At 42.2% G+C, this 21,366-nt stretch overlaps 1 protein-coding gene across 2 annotated transcripts in view; it reads left to right on the top strand.

Moving 5' to 3' along the window:
• The window catches only part of LOC134225135 (ecdysteroid-phosphate phosphatase), a 28,327-nt gene extending 10,183 nt beyond the window's left edge, over positions 1-18,144 (top strand). For both annotated transcript variants that reach the window (XM_062704972.1, XM_062704962.1), the window contains 4 exons: positions 16,261-16,597; positions 16,685-17,003; positions 17,072-17,478; positions 17,541-18,144. In XM_062704972.1, the coding sequence (XP_062560956.1) occupies positions 16,261-16,597; positions 16,685-17,003; positions 17,072-17,478; positions 17,541-17,779 (1,302 nt within the window). In that variant the 3' untranslated portion in view covers positions 17,780-18,144. The remainder of the gene's footprint in view (positions 1-16,260; positions 16,598-16,684; positions 17,004-17,071; positions 17,479-17,540) is intronic.
• The last annotated feature ends 3,222 nt before the right edge of the window (positions 18,145-21,366 follow it).

The raw sequence follows: 21,366 nt of genomic DNA, 5'->3' as shown, positions 1-21,366 counted from the left end.
CGTTATTGATAAAGGAACAATTACCCTATATGCGCGAACTTATACCATGATGAAATTGTAGATGGTGATACGCAATATCCAACCGGGCGAAATCATGCCATTTGGTAAGAAATGCTGAATATTAGGTGGTGTAATCCTCAAAGGCCATATATTCCATTTATTTATTTTTCTTATCAATGGAAGAACACAAACGTCTTAGCGGCGATTTGGAAGATTCCTTGTTGCATCCTTTTCCATGATTCAATCTCATTGAAGAAGCATTCAACTTGGCGCTAACCTCTTTGCGGTTGAAATTACTTATGTGTTTCGTTGAAGCAGCCACCTTTGTGTGAGGCTATGCCAATGTATAAGTTTTACTTCAGAAGGGATCTGTTCGGAAGATTCGACTAGCTTTTCAGAACAATCATTTCTCTTGAAACGAAATGTTCATATACTGTTAGCTGAAGGATTTTATTTATTAATTTTTAGACTAAGGTCAGAGTGGCCTGTGCAGTGCATTAAAGTTATCTCAACTCAACTCGGTCCAAGACTGCACGTTGCCAATCACGTAGTCTGCGGAAGGTCCGCAAATCGTCCCCCATTTGATCGATCTACCTGCACAATTAAGCACCTCGCCTTCTCGTTCCCGTCGGAACGTTGTCGAGAAACATTTCCACCGAATTACCGTGCAACATTCTGGCTACGTGCCCAGCCCACCGCAGTCTTCCGATTTTCGCGGTGTGAACGATGGATAGTTCTTCCAAAAGCTGATGCAACTCGTGGTTCATTCGACTCCTTTGCGTACCTTCCGCCATCTGCACCCCACCAAGCGCACGTTGGTCCTCCTCGAGCATCGATAGTCAGTTTGGTGTGACAGGGAACTCTATTCGATCGGAGCGTTTTACGAAGTACGTACGATTTCCTGCCATGATGCGTCTCCGAATTTCTCTGCTGGTATCGTTATCGGAGGTTACCAGTGAGCCCAAGTACACAAATTCTTCAACCACCTCGATTTCGTCACCACCAATACAAACTCATGGTGAGTGGCTTAAGTTGTCCTCTATTGAGCCTCTTCCTATCATGTACTTCATCTTCGACGTGTTGATGACTAGTCCAATCCGTTTAGCTGCACTTTTCAGTCTGATGTAGGCTTCCTCCATCCTCTCAAAGTTACGTGCCATAATATCAATGTCATCGGCGAAACCAAATAACTGGACGGACTTTGTAAAAATCGTACCACTCGTGTCAATCCCTGCCCTTCGTAGTACTCCCTTCAAAGCGATGTTGAATAGCAGACACGAAAGATCATAACCTTGTCGTAACCCTTTGCGCGTTTCAAAGGGACTCGAGAATGCCCCTGAAACTCGAACTACGCACATCACCCGATCCATTGTCGCCTTGATCAACCGTGTCAGTTTATCCGGAAATCCGTGTTCGTGCATTTGCTGCCATAGCTGATCCTGATCGATTGTATCATATGCGGCTTTGAAATAGGTGAATATCCCGTCTGGTACTGCCCCACGAACTCTCTTGCAATTGGTGTCGGTCGGCATAAAATTTTGGTGAGTATCTTGTAGGCAGCGTTCAGCAATGTGATAACGCGATAGTTGCTACAATTCAGTTTATTGCCCTTTTTTGAAAATAGGATACACGACACCTTCCCTCCTGCGGAAAAGCTCTTCCTCCCAAATCTTGGTGAAGCGCTCTAGCCAGTGCCTCACCACTGTGTTTAAACAGCTCTCCTGATAGTTGGTCAACCCCAGAGGCTTTGTTGTTTTTCAGCTGGTCGTTCTCATCCTGGATTTCCTGGAGATCCGGAGCTGGAAGACGTATGTCGTGCACGCGTTCTCCCAGGTTCATTACCATACCTGCCACGTCGCAATTCAGGTGCCCTTCGTTGTGCTATCGCCACCTTTGGATCACCTCACGCTCTTTCGTAAAAAGGTTTTTGTTTATGTCCTTACCAGGGTTTGCAGAAATCGCTCTCAATAGATAATGAACAACGATAAAAGAGAGGCAAAAACTGTTCCGAATCATACACGCTTAAAGTAAATTACACATCGCATGAATAATTTTCACACATGACGACGATGACACGAGAGAATAGCAATCTGTGTGAAAATTATGTGTAAGATATGCACAGTCGCTGTGTAATGACTTTTATTCTTTTAATATGTGTAAGAAACTTTGCTTCGAACTGTCAAGTCCATTTTGATCGCCATGATAGCGGTTGCGTCCGGCATGCACCGCAACGAAAATGACTTTTTCTGTGGATTTTCGTTATGTTTCGATACGATACAACTAAAATGTGCGACTATAAACATAACACTTTAGTTTGGTCATGTCGAAACAAATGGGGACTCCTCTGAAATAGTATAAAAATGTTGCGATAATTTTCAATTTACATGAAAAAATATAATTGAGGTTAGGTCCGTATTCCGACCGCTCTCTCGCTGTGTAAAATGAACTCATCGGAAATCGTTAACCGTCAATTACACTAAAATGAGTAACATGGCAGTTACTCATAATATGTGTTGTTCCAGGATAGGCCCGTTTTGTGTGAACGAAAAACAAAATTGTGTGAATGACTTTAAGCGTGTAACAAGCCATGATAACAAATTTATCAAACTTGTATACAAGTGCGACAAAACAGAATCGGATAGGCAGCCCTCACAGAAAAATGGTGATTCTCGCTTTGTTTTCGCTCCTTTCGTGTTGGTTACTGCACAGCTGTGTAGAACAAGCTAAAATGCATCATCAGAGCCAGTGCTCCCCACATTTGGAGCTTTCCAAAAGAAATTTATCATGGGGTACGATAGTTTCCGCCTTCCGAATCAGTTCTCTATCATGACAGTTTGTGAAAAAAGTCTCTCGGGGTATGCTACATATCGTATATGTATACAGAGAAGATAAGTGAGAGACTTGCTCTTTCTCTTTAGGATTCAATCCCTGGTCCTTACACACACACATATCGGGCAGCGTCACGTGGCCCTTACGTAAACGGTTTAACTTCTGATAGAACTTTCGTGCGTTAATAGCGCGGTCGCTTATACTCCAGAAAATCGAGTTTTGTCTGTTCCGCGCCCGTTTATATCGTGCCTCGTTCGCCCTGGTGCGATGTTGCAGCAATATCGCCCATGCTGCATTCTTCTCTTCCACAAACTACTCACATTCGCCGTTACACCAGTCGTTTTTTTTGTCTTTATTATCGAGGCTTTCAGCCCAGGGCTGGCTCGTCTCGATGCAGTCTTTTCTCTGATCCGGGGGCACCGTGCCAAGTGCAGCGGTTGCGGTGCTACCAGGGTTTGAATCCAAAGGAGAATGACCTAATCTCTCACTTATCATGTCTGTATACACTCTCGATAGGTAGCATACCGTGAGGTAGCATACTTGTTTCAAATAGCTGTGCGAAAAAAAAATATAGTCCTCAACATGAAATGAGCGAGAACAAAGCGTTTTATCAAACCTCATCGGTGGGGGCCATCTATCCGTATCAATGTTTTTCCAACTTGTATACAAGTGCGACAGTTTTGTTTTCATGGCTTGTTATGATTCGAAGAGGTTTTTGCCTCTCTTTTATCGTTCCTTACTAGCTTTATGTACCCGGCCTGCTCGGAATTGCCAGTTTGCTTTGCAGTTTTTTTACAATTGGAAAATGATTATTCATAATTGTGTTTACTTATTCATACTTTATCTTTTGATTGAAAGAAGGCTTTTGGAAACATTGACTAATTTTGAAGAAGGGATCGTGGGTTTGAAAAGCCTTATTCCGGGCAAACGTTTTTTTTCTCAAGAAGAAAAAACATCCATCGATGCCATATTCCGGGCAAACGCATATTTTTAAAGAAGGGATCACACCCACCATTGCCTTATTCCGGGCAAATGCCTACTTTTAAAGAAGCAATCACATCCACCATTCAGAAGGAAACACATTAATCATTGATTTTCACTGGGCATACCATTATTCCGATGAAGGGTAACAATTATCATTGTTTTATAGCCAGCAAATGCTTGCTTTCTATGCAAGATTTTTCTAATGCTGTTCTTAATTATTCCAAATGTCCTTCATGTCGAATGACCTTAGGCCAAATAGTGTTATGTTAATGGCCTGCTTCACTCAGGGATATGTCATTTTCAGGGAAATGTCATATTCTGAGATATGTGTATCGGGAAGTATCATTTTTGGGAAATATCATTTTCGTTAAACTCATTTTTGGAAAAATGTTATTACCGGGAAAATGTTATTGTCGACGATTTGCTATTTTCAAGGAATTCGGGCAATTTATTTTCGGAGCAAAGTACAATGTCAAAGAACCTCGGATGTACTAAATAAAAGGAATTTTAAATTAAATAGTTTTCTAAAAAATACCCAACCTCAATAACACCCCTCCCCCCTTCTCCCATTCCAAAAGTCCCTTCCAGCCTCTCTACAATAGTTTCCTTTGGGTAGAGATTACGTGTTTACGTGTTTGGTTTGAATTTACCCATGCGATAAAAAGGTATACTAAACTGTTCCTTCAATAAATATATAATCCCTCTCATTCAGCTATGACACTTCTACCCAGTCTGATATAGTCTTCCTTAGACAGATAATATGGGCTCCAAATTTGGTGGACATCGATTAATGGGTTCAGAAGTCATGCTGAATTGATCGACAACTAAACAATAATCGGCAAAGGGGTTCAGAAGTTACACTGAGTTGATCTATAAGTAAGGAATACCCCTCCCACCAACACCTCTCTCTTTTCCAAAGAGCATCACTAACCATCGTCTCCTAAAGAATTTGTGTTCCAAATTTGGTTGAAATCGGCCAAAGGGTTCAGAATTTACACTGAGTTGATCGATAACTAAGCAATACCCCTACCCCCAAACCCTCCCCCTTTTTCAAAGAGCATGCTCAACCCCCCTATCGTCCCCTCTGCAAGATAAAGAATTTGTGTTCCAAATTTGGTTGAAATCGGTCAAGGGGTTCAGAATTTACACTGAGTTGATCGATAACTAAGCAATACGCCTACGCCCCCCCCCTTCACCCCCTTTTCCAAACAGCATGCTGAACCTCCTATCATCCCCTCCTTAAGATGAAGAATTTGTGTTCCAAATTTGGTTGAAATCGGCCAAGGGGTTCAGAACTTACACTGAGTTGATCGATAACTAAGCAATACTCCTCCCCCCACACCCTCCCCCTTCTCCAAAGAGCGTGCTTAACCCCCCTATCGTCGTCTCCTTAAGATAAAGAATGTGTGTTCCAAATTTGGTGAAAATCGGTAAATGGGTTCAGAAGTTATGCTGGAACATACATACAAACATACATACAAACATACAATCATGAGTTTTATATATATGGATTATGGATTATGGATTATCTTTCGAGAGCGATTTCTGCAAACCCTGGGTGCTACCAATAATGGCGGATCGAATATCTCTCCAGCCATCTTCAAGAGACGCTGCGCCTGGCTGCTCTTCCGTTGGGAGTGCCACTTCCAGCTGCTGCGCGTATTCTTGGGCTAGTCTACCGTCTTGTAGCCGCCCAATGTTAAGCCGCGGCGTCCGACTTCGACGCGTGTTGTACACCGTCGAGAGTTTTGAGCGCAGGAATACTGCAACGAGGTAGTGGTCGGATTCAAGATCCGCACTGCGGTAAGCGCGGACGTTTGAGATGTCAGAGAAGAATTTTCCGTCGATTAGAACGTGGTCGATTTGGTTTTCCGTTTCTTGCTTATAGGTGATCTCCATGTGGCCTTGAAGATATTCTTGCGTAGGGAGAAAACGCTTCGGACTACCATTATTGCGCTGGAGGCTGCAAAATTTATGCAGCGTTAGCCGTTGTCGTTCGATGCGGTATGCTGACTATCTGGTTCGATGATTGGTCTATACATTTCCTCCCTTCCTACCTGTGCTACGATTTTGACATCCCGCAGTGGGCATCCATCGTATGTCTGCTTCAGCTGTGCATAGAACGCTTCTTTCTCGTCGTCGGGTCTCCCTTCGTGTGGGCAGTGCACGTTGATGATGCTATAGTTGAAGAAACGGCATTTTATTCTCAGCTTCCTCGTCCTTGCGGTGATTGGCTGCCACCGAATCATGCGTTGGTGCATCTTGCCGAACACTATGGCTGATGACATACTGGGAGCGAAGAGAAGCGAAGCGAAGAGGTTGGTGATAAGCAAAGCGAAGTGAAGCAGCGATCAAAGCGAGCTATGACATACTGAAAGCGTTTTTCGGAGTGTTGATCTCGCAACAAACACAAGTGTAAAAACATGGATTTCCTCAGATGTAGAATATTTTGCTTCTCCAAGCATATTTAGCACAAAGAGAAGAGTATTGGGGAGATTTATAGAATGTCGCAATTGAAAACCGATTTTATGATGTGAGCGATAGATTATCACCACATACAAACAGACGTAGGGCGTGGCTATGGTAAAACTTTTTGGGCCATGTTTTACTCCTATTTTACGTTTGCTCCTATGGATGATCCATTAATTACGTAACGGGAAATTTTCAACACGACCCCCCCCCCTCTTTTGTATGAAAGATCTGAAATTTTTGCATGGATCGTCACACTTCGCCGACAACACCCCCCCCCCTTCAAGCGTTACGTAATTTATGGATGTTCGTCTTACAACATTCCTCTACACTGAAGTTGATTTCTCGGGAGATACGCACATCATGAAAACAACTTCCACAAAAATCGTTTTGTCTCGGCAACCTTCTTGAAAAACGGCGTAAACAAACGCAAATCCCAAAAATTCGCAGAAAAAATAGGAAACCATTTCCCACCAACGACCGACAAAAAATTTGGACAACAATTTCCTTATCTATCGGATTGTTCCCGAAGTTTTAATATGCGGACATAAGCAAAAATTGCGCAAACCCGATTTTCGTTGAAGTTGAAGGGCTTTTCAAGATACACGGTACGTATCTCCCGCGTAAAAACCGACTCCAGTGTAAAATCAAATATCAAAGCGATTGAACACAACAATTTCATTCGGTTCAAACACGCATTACAGATGCGTGAAAAATCTATCATTTGGAACTAATCCTAAATACGAGAACGATATTAAAATAACAAGTTCAACATCCATTTGTCTGTGGTAACAGCAAAATACATGTTTTGTGTTTCAAAGTGTTTCTAAATGTAAGGACTGCACCAGAATATTCCCAATTTTAATGAGTACCGCTACTATGAAATACATCATATATATGTAGCTAAAACCAAAATACATTTTTTAATGTTTTCATTAACCAAATTAACAAAATAAACAATGTTGCTTTCCTCTTCCGCAATACTTTCCACCCACAGCCATTTTACACAACTGCGAACGAAGGTAAACTCAAATCAACAAACATACAGAAGAGATCCTTTGCGATCTCGCGCGGCAAAGCACTCTACGATCTGCTTCGCCTCTTTGGCTACCGCTTCTCGCCTCTTCTCATCGCTTCCACTATGACAGGTATAAGCGATTTCCATATATCGCTCATTGAGGTAGCTTTCACGCGGACGCTTCGCTTCCCTCTCAACTCTTCTAATCGCTTCTCTTCTCTCCCAGTATGGCATCAGCCTATGAAGCCGGTTCCCAGCTCGTTGGTGGTGCCACAGCTTTGTTAGAAGAAAGCTGCTTGATGCCCGCCTTTTCACAGTTTATGTCCTGTCCAGCAGATTTCTTGCAGCTGAGAGATCCGAGTGTGCCATGGTTGTGAACGCACGTAATTTGCGCGTCGGTTTGTCTCGTGTTTGGCATTTTGCAAGATTCGGCGGATAGTGAATCGGGCTACGCCACCCAGCCAATTCAGTGTTCTATTGATGGTGTTTTTTTCTATTGTGTTGAGTGGATATCGTGGATATTAATTACAATCGAGAAATGTATGAAACCCGAAGCGCGTGTGTAGTTCTTATATACAAATGGTGCACTAGCAAATTTAAAGTGCTGTTCCTACAGGCTTCGAACTGCAAGACGAAAGATTAATTTGGTGAGCGTATTTCATGTTGTTTTTCCTTTGTAGGCTCTATTTTAAAGAGGGTGGTGGGATCGAAAGGGGTCATAGGACGGGCTTATGCTGTTCCGTTCGGTTCCGCTACTTTATTGTACCTTTGGCGGATGCGCGTTTCGGCCTCGGCGGTGGGGCCGTCTTCGGTGTCTCGTGCTTGACACGACTTCAAGTAGGTACGAAGTCGAGTCGAGTGCCAGACGCTGGAGGCGGCCTTGCTGTTGGGGTTGGGGTACGTATCTGTCGGGGGTGCAGTGGGGTGGTGGAGTTGGATGGAGTAGTGCAGGCTCCTCTTATGACAAGTAAATACATTCCACTAAAATCTAAAAATAATTTTCGTATCGAGAGAGGTATTCTTTCTGTTTACTTTTTTTACTTCTACCACAACTAAAGTCTTTTCTCACAACACGCCAATAAATCCCATACTGCCCATGATTTCATAGTTGACGTATCAACCATTCGAAATTTCAGCGAATAAAATTTATTACGCGTTTACTAGGATAATTCAACTGCTGCAACATCGATACGTTGCTTGTTCCAAGGCTCATTTAAGTGCTTACGGGTTGAAATGTTTTAAATTTGCGATTTTCGTCCCTAATGGAACGTACACACGGTCAAGCAGTTCGACCAACATTGACTCCACCTCCCGTTTATTCAAACATTCATCAATTTTTATCAACACCGACACGAACAATCAATTTATTCGACCAACAATATCACACACGAACGACCGAAGCACCAACTCGAGCACCAACCATCAAAAAATATATGGGGGTTTGTGCAACTTCACTACAAATGCTCAAACATGTTCGGCGAACCTTGACTCCACCCCCGCCAACTCAAACCAAAATCAAACCGTTTTAATTTTTCCCAACCGAGCCGCCAACTGTCAAATGGTTGTTCGAACAACTTCACACACGTTCCAACAAAGCAGCAACCGAAGCGTTTTCTTGGGGGTGGAGTCAATGTTCGTCGAACTGCTTGACTGGTGTGTACGTAGCATAAGTTATTCGAAATACATGCGAAAGTGCAATAGTTGGGATAAAGTGCCCAATAGTGGACCCTCCAGCCATTTTTGCATTATTACAGCACAATGTAAACATTTTGTTATAAAATTCCATCGGTTAAACCTACATTACAGTCCTATGATATGATTACATGGATTGGAAATGCTATGGAAAGTAAAATTAGATGACTTTTTACAATTCTATAAAAAATAAACACGAGAGTGCCCATTATATGAATATTTTGGAGATCCATAATAAGGAAGGAGAACGTCCCGAAACAGAAAATAAAAATCAAATGAAGTGTCGACTATAGGAAGCAATTTCTTATCATGGACCCCCAGGGGGTCTACTATAGGGCGAACTCAGTCAGACTTTAATATGTTAATTTCAACGAATAACGTCGAGTATTTTATGTATGTATCGTGAAGAGGAGAGTCAGAGCTTGATATAAAATATCACAAAAAATTAATATTTTGAAAATTTCCACTCATTATGCCAGGAAGAGCAAAATTTTGCTACTGTGGGGTTCACTATTGGGCATTTTACCCTAGATCAAAAGAAATCTTCTCTGTGGCTTTGAACAGTAAAGTGCTTATGGCAAAATTAACAAGATCTGTAACACACACGTCATTTGGAATTGAGATAGTTGTAGATATTGATACATTATATCAAAATTCATTCATTCGATGTTTCAAGGTATCAATTCTTCAACAAATACACACAATAGAAATACTAAATCGCTTCATATCGCTGCATGAATTTTGTCAAATGTTTACTCAACAATGTCAAACAATTACACATTCATCTTAACCGATAATATTTATAGACCAAATAGAATACTGGAACATATTTATAACTTTTTTTTCTACGCTATCTCTCTCAGGTTTCATTTTTCTCACCATCTATAGGTTTACTGCTCCTTGAATTAATCTCATGTACCCATATCAATCACCATCAAAAACAATGAATTAAAGCTCAAACTGTTTTGTTTTCCTCTAAATGGCTCTACATTTCAAGATTTTGGCCTGTTTTTCAACATATTAGTGTATGCATTGTCCTTGTCACATAAGATACCCAGGGTGTCGAGAATGTTTTCTACCCGAAAACATGATAGACCGGGATCGACAATCGAACTTGCAATCTACGGAAAGGTTGTCCCTCGCATTTTCTCGCAAGGCTTTTTTCTTTTCAATAAAAAAAAACGACACATATTGCGACGAAATCGCTCAGTTTACAAATATGTATGGTTGATATGGGAACATGTTATTATGTTAATGAACTCAATACTCTACATGTTTTATATATTATTTCATTTGATGTTTCTTCCTCTCCGCTTTACATTTCTTACGTAAGTAGTGTAAGCTGTAATCAAAGTATGATATCTATCATATGTTCTTGCAGTGCAAGAACAAGAAATGAGCTAATAATCGTTTCTATACTAAGTAAAACTGTATCTTAATAATTCTGTCCATGTTGTAGTAGTATCTGTATAATTAATTGCATATTATTCGGCAACTCGGCCGTACGAAAACCATTTTTTTGTTAAATATCTTGGCTGTGCATATGCACAGCATATGTTTCGAAAATGGACAAATTGATATGAAATTTGCGAAAAAGAATCCACGTGTCTTGGAGGGACTCGAACCCTCAACCTCCTACTCTCTAGATAGGCGTGATAACCCCTACACAACAAGACCACTTAAAGGTCACGTTTGCGGAAAAGCCATCAGAATCCAAGTACCAACCTCCACCGCGGTTAGCTCTCTTTTTTGCAAATTGAATATCTTTCGGATGCTTGATTTGTCCAATCTCCACATGCGCTTTACTATTGTATATCCACAGCCAAGCGAGTGCACATTGTTTATTAAACGAGAGGATCGCACTCCATGCCCCCCAGTAACTGTCTGGGCGGGACGGTATAGTATAGTAGTCGGTCTTTCACCGTCATTAGTCGTCTGAGTACACGCGACCGCTTACGAAAAAGGCAATCAAACTCATCAAATGCTTTAGCCAAGCAAGCCTTTGGCACAGCAGAGTGCGATTGAATTCGCATTCTATACCGTCCCGCCCAGACAGTTACTGGGCGGCATGGAGTGCGATCCTCTCGTTTAATAAACAATGTGCACTCGCTTGGCTGTGGATATACAATAGTAAAGCGCATGTGGAGATTGGACAAATCAAGCATCCGAAAGATATTCAATTTGCAAAAAAGAGAGCTAACCGCGGTGGAGGTTGGTACTTGGATTCTGATGGCTTTTCCGCAAACGTGACCTTTAAGTGGTCTTGTTGTGTAGGGGTTATCACGCCTATCTAGAGAGTAGGAGGTTGAGGGTTCGAGTCCCTCCAAGACACGTGGATTCTTTTTCGCAAATTTCATATCAATTTGTCCATTTTCGAAACATATGCTGTGCATATGCACAGCCAAGATATTTAACAAAAAAAATTAGAAGGGTTATATACAAGATACGATCGCCCGACGTAAACTACGTAAAACAGATTATAAGATAATTCATTTGATTGCCTATGTCACTGGTTTGAGCATAAGCTTAGAGTGATTTAAATTTTGACCTTTTTGGCTCCCCTATGCTTGAACGATAATATTGCTATTCTAATGAACCTCCTTAATTTTGTGATTTGACTGAGCACGAGCAGTTTGAAACTTGTATGGAAATTACTATAGAAATCGCCCCTTATATGATCATTTTGTGTGGCGGCCCAACCCGAAGACTTCATAGAATATTTCCTAATATGTAAGACAGTCATTTTCCCGAAGCGATCGGATTGTTGCTCATTATTAATATTTATGTAATTCTTTTACGTGAAATTGATTTTCCCACGATTCAGTATTTCGCGAGTATATGTTCTGCACCGATCGCGCACCAATTACCGTCGACACTCTACATCTCGATATATCACCCTATGTCCCTTTTCTCCGTCCCTACGAACTACATACATTTTTGCTTTTTGCATCTCGATAACCTCCCTATCTTGGTATCTCTATCTCGATGTGTTCTGATCATGTTTTATTCAGGATTCACTCTCTCCACAGAGAACAGACATGGATGCTCGAACAAATTTTCGGTAAAAACGTGTGTAAAAATTTAAATCGTACCTCAGCGCCGCCAACGTAGGCTGCCCGACATAAAAACTCAATCTCACTAAGTGATGGCGTTGGCATACACTACATAAACAATGTAGTGCTACCACCTAGGAGTGAGCCTAGGAGCAATTCGAAATGAACACTAGCGCTAAAAAGTAAAACACGGCCAATTTTAACCATATTTATCAGCACACTAGCACCGCGCAACGGGGGCCTAACGACATACTTCAAAATGACCAGTAAAAACTTTACACAAACACGCGAATGAAGATGAACGTCTGTTCTCTGTGCTCTCTCTATGTCGATATATTCAAGTTTCTAGGCTACTAGACAACCTTGGGGCAATGATAAACACATCAAACAGAAGAAATGATATTTGGTTTTTTACCGTTTTTCATAGCAACGAGCTTTTTTCCAACTACTACCCATTTTAATTCCTCGATCTCTCCTTATCTCGATGGTCCATTCAATATGGAGATGTGGAAAGGCAACTGTAATTAACTTTTTGCAATTCCTGATCATAATATCTGGTTTACAGTTAACTGTTGAGTCATAAAACGGCCTACTTTTCCATACCAACGAAATGGGTGCTTTAATGAACGTTATCAAATCAAATGGGTTGCATAATATTCATTATAACACTCATTTGGCTAACATCAGAACAGTAGTTACATGACTACATTTAGCTGAATTAGCTTGGGTAAGTGTTCAAATAGTGTATTCTCTGCGTCGCGTAATAAATGAAATAGTTCGATGGACATGACATCAAAAATTTCCAAAAGCAAGTACATCTATCGCTTCACGGTTTATCGAACTATGCAATGTGGCACGGCAACATGGAATCTCTGCTGATGTTACTGATTTCGAACAAAATTGACGTAATTCAAAATATGAAAAGAATTGAATGCGACAATTTAAAATTTTCACTCAAAAAAACCCGAATTCATTCCCCAGTGGTGATGATGCCTTTCTTCGACTTTTACCTATTCGACTTAGAGTGATTAATGCATCTCAAAGGTAATTACCTAATAAATGGCTATTAAATTCTATGAAGTATTATTTTAAGGGGTGCTGCCCAAATGGTAAGATAACCTTGTTTAAAGTTAAGAATCAATTTTAATAAAACTTTTAAACTGGTGGCGAGATTCCGAGTCTATTGATAAACAAGTTTTAAAAACTCATTAAAAAATAAAGGCGCTATTAACTTCAAAATCTTACATGATTTCATGACGGTCCTCAATTTTGAAATATTGTATAAATTGTATCCCAGCCTTCCCCTTAGACGCAGTTTACGTCAAAATTGGCTTTATAATGTTAGTCTAGGATTTCCTTTTAGCATAAACCTGTTTATGCATTTAGAGGGATTACAATGAAAATTTGAAATATAATTATGTCCATCAGTGTAAGCTTTAAATAATTATTAGCAAGGGCGAACATGTCCAGCACCTAAAGCACTTTTTCACAAACATTACTCTTTTGCTTCGACCGCGGTCATGGCTTTGGTTCTTTTGTTCTAGTTTTTGTGCGAATCACCGCACAAAAGTAGAGCGCAAGAACCAACCGCACCATATGGCGGCCGTAACGAAACCCTGAAATTTTACTGGGTTTCTGAAGAATTGGGATTTTCAATGTTTTTACGTTAATATTCAATAGTTCCAATGGGCATAAAAAATTGCTGGAGAGTTTCCGATTCGATTGATAATAAAATCTCGAAAATCCATCGGAAGATAAAGGTGCTATTAGCGTTTGAAATCTATCCTAATTTCGTGACGGTCTCGAATTTGGAAATTTCCGTTTTACACCCTGTATCCGAGTCTTCCCCTTAGACGTAGTTTACGTCAAAATAGTATCTGTATGTTTATTGTCCACAATTTCATAGATCATATCACATACCAATGTGAATCCAGACCTATGTTACTTTAATCCTTACCCATCCTTACCAACAACGTCCAACTCCTGTGACATTCGTGGAGATGCAGAGGTGTTCTCGGTCTCTAGTAACAACGAATGTCACACACACACATTCCTTCCCTTCCCCGATGACCATAAGGACGTGGCCGGCGCCGTTATTGACTCTTTGAATAACAGAACTCTCGCATTGTGCACATTGATGATGTGAAACCATTCCCAGCTTCATCTTTTGGTTCCTTGTGCAACTTCGATCGTTCTGGTCAATCACGGAGTAGCAACTCCGAATTGTATGGTCATCTTGCTCATGCTCATGCTCATGCTCATGTCCAGCAGATTTCTTGCAGCTCTACGACGTCGAAGTTATGGGGATGTAATTCATCGTAGATTATCCTGTCGCAACCTGCAAAACCTTGCGACTTGAAGTTCCATGCTCCAAGCTTCCAATAGTGATCCTTTATTCGTCGCCTAGGTCGTTTTCGATTGTATCGAGTCGTTTTATCTTCTATGTCGTTCATAATGGTTGTTTTTGAAGGCGGCTTATTGGCCCTGCACAAACCTCGTGTCTCGTCAGAGAGCCGTCGTGTCAAGTCTATTTAGTATCCCACCTAACAACAGGACTTGGGCTTGTGCATTTTGAGCGGCAAACGGTCGCTTTGGTGGAGGCTGCAGCTTTTATAGAAGTTTAACAGAGCCCACTATCGAACCCCACCACATCCTAGACAGATACTACAACTTGCAGTTGGCCTAAGAGAAATCGTTAAGCCCTTGGACATAGTCCCTGCTACCCTGGCTAACGCGATACAGCATTCCGTTAATAAGTCGCTGGATACCAGACAGACGCTGTTTAAGTTGCAAATCCTGGTAGACAGACACCCGAGACGAACCTTCTCACTCCAGCTAATATGAGAAGGTCAACAGTACCTAGACTGCACTACCAGTTAACGCAACCGTTAGCTGGCGGTCTTTTTTCATCGGTTGACTCGTTAAAGAATGAGATAGAAACTTGTGGGGTCCAGAACTAAGGTCCTTCCTTGATGTCAACCAGGGTTCGTACTTTTCGTTTCGGTGAGACGGAAACAATCGATTTACTCCGGGCCACAGGAGAAACTTTTTTCGAAGTCTATGGCGAGAAACATCTTTCGCTCGCTACTTTTTTCTGTAGAACAAGCCTGGAAGATAAACGAAAATCAAGCCTACTTGATGAAATTCTTACGTCTCACTCATTTTTCGCGAAAATTTTCGGTTTGCATTTATTAAATGTTTATTTATTACAGCAACGGGATTTGAACTCAGAACACTAACAAAAATGGCACTGGGCTGCGATGGACTATACCGATCGACTCGGCTCGACGAACTGAGGTGGTGTCTGTATGGCCCGATCGGACATTACATTTCGGAATTTTTGAGAAACCATTGTTTTGTTCAAATTATTTAATGCAAAAACATAAAAAATGATAGAAAAAATGCGATTAAGACCCTAAAGTGGGGTTTTGACCTTTCTAATGTGATTTTTTCGGATTGGAAATTGTCTCGACTTCCCTGGGCATAAAAGTATCATCGTGTTATCCTCATGATATACGAATGCAAAAATGGTAACCTGGCTTAGAAACCTCGCAGATAATAACTGTGGAAGTGCTTGATGAACACCAAGCTGCGAGGCGGCTCAGTCCCAGTGTGGGGATGTAATGCCAATAAGAAGAAGAAGAAGATGTGATTTTTTTCAATACATTGTTTGATTCACGAGAATGTTTATAATGGATCATTTGCCGCGAAATTGCTGGTGGAGATTCTCATCGATGAGAATCCCCACCAGATTCTTGGGTGTGATAATGACGTATTTTGTGTGCATCTACTAAATAAAGCTGATTACTTGAACTCTAATGTTTTGTATTTTGAGATGTCTGCTATATTAAATCTGTGATTTCGTGATTTTGTTACTGTGTCTGTAAGGCAAGAGTCATTTTTGTTATGGTGAAAATATGACGTTGGTGATCGGAATTTGAAATTCCTCCATCACCACGCTAATGAGTGTGAATGAAACCTGTTATCTGACCACTGACTGACCAGCAGCATGACAAAGCATTCGCGTGAAAAAACAACCACAATCACGCGTATTGCAATCGACAAATTGATTCAACTCGTTTCTATTTCAACGTACATATTTTTATTTCGTTGTAGGTATTTACCATTCTCTCGTTTTATTCTGGTCTGCTTTCTGGAAAAAATTACCTATTTTTTAAAGTAGTACTTAAACAATCCCTTCTCTTTTCCTTACAGGTCCACAAGGTCCTCTATCCGCACACTCCACGCGAACCGGATGAGTTGGAGCTCCGGATCGGTGACTACATCTACCTTACCTCTGAAGCGATCCAAAACTCCACCGACGGATGGGTCGAGGGTATTTCCTGGCTCACCGGAACCACCGGCTACCTGCCGGAAAACTACACCGAACGTACGGCCGAATCCGACGCCTGGACCATGCATCGCACCGTACAATTGTGCGACCCGATAACCCCGGACCTGGGAGAACAACCCGCCGATATGGTGGACGGGATAGCTGGCTTCAACCGGTCTGCTGCTCAGGAAAATCACGACATTGAGTCACTGGAAACGGGTAAGCAAATTCGATGACTTGCCATTACCTATACGAATCGATAAGATAACGAGCAAACATAAAATCTCATTCATTAACGCCTTTCAGTATCAGTAGGACACAGTGAAGTGCAGACACAACAACCACCAGTGGAGATGCAGCAACCGAACGAAGACATCGTATCCGTTGATAAATTGTACGAATTGATGAGAAAGCGCACCACCCAGTCGGTTATTCCAAAAAGTGCCAGTGATGAGTCAAGGAACTCTTCGGTGACGAAAGAAGCGGCCGCCGGAAGGCGAATCTATGTCCTCAGACATGGCGAAAGAATCGATTTCACCTTCGGAACGTGGATTCCGTACTGTTTCGATCAGACCGGAAGTTATATCAGAAAGGACCTGAACATGCCAAAGTCTTTACCTCAAAGGTGAGTTGCCCGATCAGTGTGTGATTCATTCGGAGTGTTTGTGTAAGTGATAATGTGCCTATTCGCAGAATAAGTTCCCAATGGAAGCGGGACTCACCGCTAACCAACATGGGACTGTACCAGGCTCGACTGACGGGCGACGGAATGAAGGACGCCGGTGTGCGGATCGATCGCGTGTACAGCTCACCTTCGTTTCGATGTATTCAGACGACGACGTCTATACTGGAAGGGCTTGGGCTGAAAGATAGTCACCCGATTCACGTGGAACCGGGGCTGTTCGAGTGGATGGCCTGGTACCAGGAAGGGCTTCCGGATTGGCTGTCCAAGGAGGAGCTTGTTGCGGCCGATTACAACATTGTTATGGACTATGAACCTCTGACTAAGGTGGACGATCTCAAGGAGCAATTGCAGGAAGGTTTGGAGGAGTTTTATCAAAGGAATTCAACCGTTACCGAGCATTTGATCAACAATACAAGTAAGGGTCACAATTATTATGCGAAAATGTGAGAATTCTAATTTGTGTTTCCACATTTCCAGGCGGAAATATTCTAATTGTGGGTCACGCGACAACGCTGGACACCTGCACCCGCTACATCATCGGCGAGAAACTACGCTCGACGAACGACATGAGCCGGATAATGCAAAAAGTTCCTTACTGCAGTATGGCTGTGATCGAGTCGGAGGACGGTCTCGGCGACTGGAAACTGGTGGACCCTCCGTGCGATCCCGTCACCCACACCAACAACAATCGGTTCGATTGGAAAATTCTAACCTAGACATGATCGTCGGATGTGGCCTTTCTCGGTACCATTTCTGGACTAGTAGCAGAGAATTTGTAAGATTCGCCAGCTTTCTTGAGCCGATAGATACGAACGTGTTCAGCACTGTTGTGACAAATAGAGGGGAGCGTACGTATTTTCAAACTCCACTTATAAATCATACGACGCGCACGTGAAAGATAACAAAAAAAGCAGCGTGCAATGAGCGCCGTAAAAATGACTCGGATGATTGTTTAATTTAGCGAGATAAGATTCGTACATGTCAAAAATTACCGCCAATAAGTATTTTCTCCAGCGGTGAAGCTCGATTATTTATGTTAGTTGTTAATTGTAATAAATTGCATGCCTATCGTAACTGGAAAGTACAGGGGTTAGGCAAAATGATTGAGATAGGCAAAATTTGGCCCAAATTCAAATCCTTATAACTTTTTGAAAAATTAATGAAATTGGACAAAACTGGAAGCATTCGACGGCAAATTTAGTCAAGATTTAAGAACATGCACGGTCACGAATACTGGCCGCCGGGCACCGGAGATGTTCCAGATTTTCGGAGGCCATGTCAAAAACACATTTTTTCTGCCGCTCGTATTTTTGTGTGGTTTGAAGTTACATCGATAAACATTATTTTCCTAGAAACTAGATCTTATTGAAAATTGAATGCGGGCGGTTGCGCGAAGATCCGTTGAAAAACATCCGAGATATGGCCATTTCAGTAAAACTGGTTCCGGATGCTATGGTCAATTATGTGTATTCTTCCAATCACGTATATATTATCCGGTACCATATCAATATTGGTATCAAACTTCAAGATTTTTCATGGAGATGCTTCAGGAAGCATATGCAGGACGATCAGCTGCCCTGACCACTCTGTAGTAGGTTCCAGGTGCCCCGGAGGAAGTGGCCAATTTGAAAAACGTTCAGAACCCTATCAATATGGGTATCAAACTTCAAGATTTTTCATGGAGATGCTTCAGGAAGCATATTCAGGACGATTAGTTGCCCTGACCACTCTGTAGTAGGTTCCAGGTGCCCCGGGGGAAGTGGCCAATTTGAAAAACGTTCAGAACCCAATCAATATGGGTATCAAACTTCAATATTTTTCATGGAGATGCTTCAGGAAGCATATTCAGAACGATCAGTTGCTCTGACCACTCTGTAGTAGGTTCCAGGTGCCCCGGGGGAAGTGGCCAATTTGAAAAACGTTTAGAACCCTATCAATATGGGTATCACACTTCAAGATTTTTCATGAAGATGCTTCAGGAAGCATATTCAGGATGATCAGTTGCTCTGACCACTCTGTAGTGGGTTCAAGGTGCCCCGGGGGAAGTGGCCAATTTGAAAAACGTTCAGAACCCTATCAATATGGGTATCAAACTTCAAGATTTTTCATGAAGATGCTTCAGGAAGCATATTCAGGACGATTAGATGCCCTGACCACTCTGCAGTAGGTTCCAGGTGCCCCGGGGGAAGTGGTCAATTTGAAAAACGTCAAACTTCAATATTTTTCATGGAGATGCTTCAGGAAGCATATTCAGGACGATCAGTTGCCCTGACCACTCTGTAGTAGGTTCAAGGTGCCCCGGGGGAAGTGGCCAATTTGAAAAACGTTCAGCACCCTATCAATATGGGTATCAAACTTCAAGATTTTTTATGAAGATGCTTCAGGAAGCATATTCAGGATGATCAATTGCCCTGACCACTCTGCCTGATGATCAAGTGCCCCGGGGAAAGTGGTCAATTTGAAAAACGTTCAGAGCCTTATCAATATGGGTATCAAACTTCAAGATTTTTCATGGAGATGCTTCAAGAAGCATATTCAGGATGATCAGTTGCCCTGACCACTCTGTAGTAGGTTCAAGGTGCCCCGGGGGAAGTGGTCAATTTGAAAAACGTTCAGAGCCCTATCAATATGGGTATCAAACTTCAAGATTTTTCATGAAGATGCTTCAGGAAGCATATTCAGGATGATCAAATGCTCTGACCACTCTGTAGTAGGTTCCAGGTGCCCCGGGGGAAGTGGCCAATTTGAAAAACGTTCAGAACCCTATCAATATGGGTATCAAACTTCAAGATTTTTCATGAAGATGCTTCAGGAAGCATATTCAGGATGATCAATTGCCCTGACCACTCTGCCTGATGATCAAGTGCCCCGGGGGAAGTGGCCAATTTGAAAAACGTTCAGAACCCTATCAATATGGGTATCAAACTTCAAGATTTTGCATGGAGATGCTTCAGGAAGCATATTCAGGACGATCAGTTGCTCTGACCACTCTGTAGTAGGTTCCAGGTGCCACGGAGGAAGTGGTAAATTTGAAAAACGTTATGAACCATATCAATATGGGTATCAAACTTCAATATTTTTCGAGGAGATACTTCTTAATGCATCTTAGAACCAGCAGCTGTCATGACCACTCTGTAGTAGGTTCCAGGTGTCTTGGGGAAGTGACCAATTTGGAAAATGTTCGAAACCATATCAAGTACTCAATACTCATTATCAAAGTTCAAGGTTTTTCATGGAGATGCTTTTGGACTCTCCTGTCGAATAGAGTTCGCCGTCACACGAAGTTGACCATCTACAAAACGCTCATTAAACTGGTCGGCCTCTATGGCCATGAAAGTTGGATGTTGCTGGCGAAGGACCAACGCGCCCTTGGAGTTTCCGAATTGAAGGTGTTGCGGACTATTTATGGTGGGGTGCAGATGGAAGCCAATGGAGGTGGTGGTGGAGGCCAATGAATCACGAGTTGTAACTGTTAGGAGAACTACCACATGGTACAATTTTGGCAGTTACGGTGGGCCGGGCATGTAGCCAGAATGTCAGACGACAACCCGATTGAGATGGTGCTCGATAATGATCTAACCGGTACAAGAAGAAGAGGCGCGATGCGGTCACAGGGGATCGACCAAGTGTAAGATGGCCTGCCATCAATGGCAGCAGGTCGCAAGCATGACTTAGCAATTGTGTGGGGTGCTATATCTTGACATGGCCATGGTCCTATTATAGCACTTAAGGGCAAAGTGAAGCCTGCCGATTATCAAATTATTTTGGAAGACAAGGTATTTGCATTTGGACAAATCCTGAATATGACGTCTGTTTTTCATTTTTGCGAAAGATCCGCAGGTCGCGTTCCACTTGGTCGATCCACCGTGACCGCTGCACGCCTCTTCTTCTTGTACCGGTCGGATTATTATCGAAGCATCATCTCAATCGGGTTGTCGTCTGACATTCTGGCTACATGCCCGGCCCATCGTAACCGCCAAAATTGTACCGTGTGGGTTGTTCTCCTAACAGTTACAACTCGTGGTTCATTGACCTCCACCACCACCTCCATTGTCTTCCATCTGCACCCCACCATAGATGGTCCGCAACACCTTCAATTCGGAAACTCCAAGGGCGCGTTGGTCCTTCGCCAGCAACATCCAACTTTCATGGCCATAGAGGCCGACCAGTTTAATGAGCGTTTTGTAGATGGTCAACTTCGTGTGGCGGCGAACTCTATTCGACAGGAGAGTCCAAAAGCATCTCCATGAAAAACTTGAACTTTGATGCTCATTTTGATATAGTTTCGAACATTTTGCAAATT

Source organism: Armigeres subalbatus, chromosome 1 (genome assembly GCF_024139115.2).
Source record: "Armigeres subalbatus isolate Guangzhou_Male chromosome 1, GZ_Asu_2, whole genome shotgun sequence".
Lineage (NCBI taxonomy): Eukaryota > Metazoa > Arthropoda > Insecta > Diptera > Culicidae > Armigeres > Armigeres subalbatus.
This window is presented reverse-complemented; position numbering and strand designations above follow the sequence as displayed.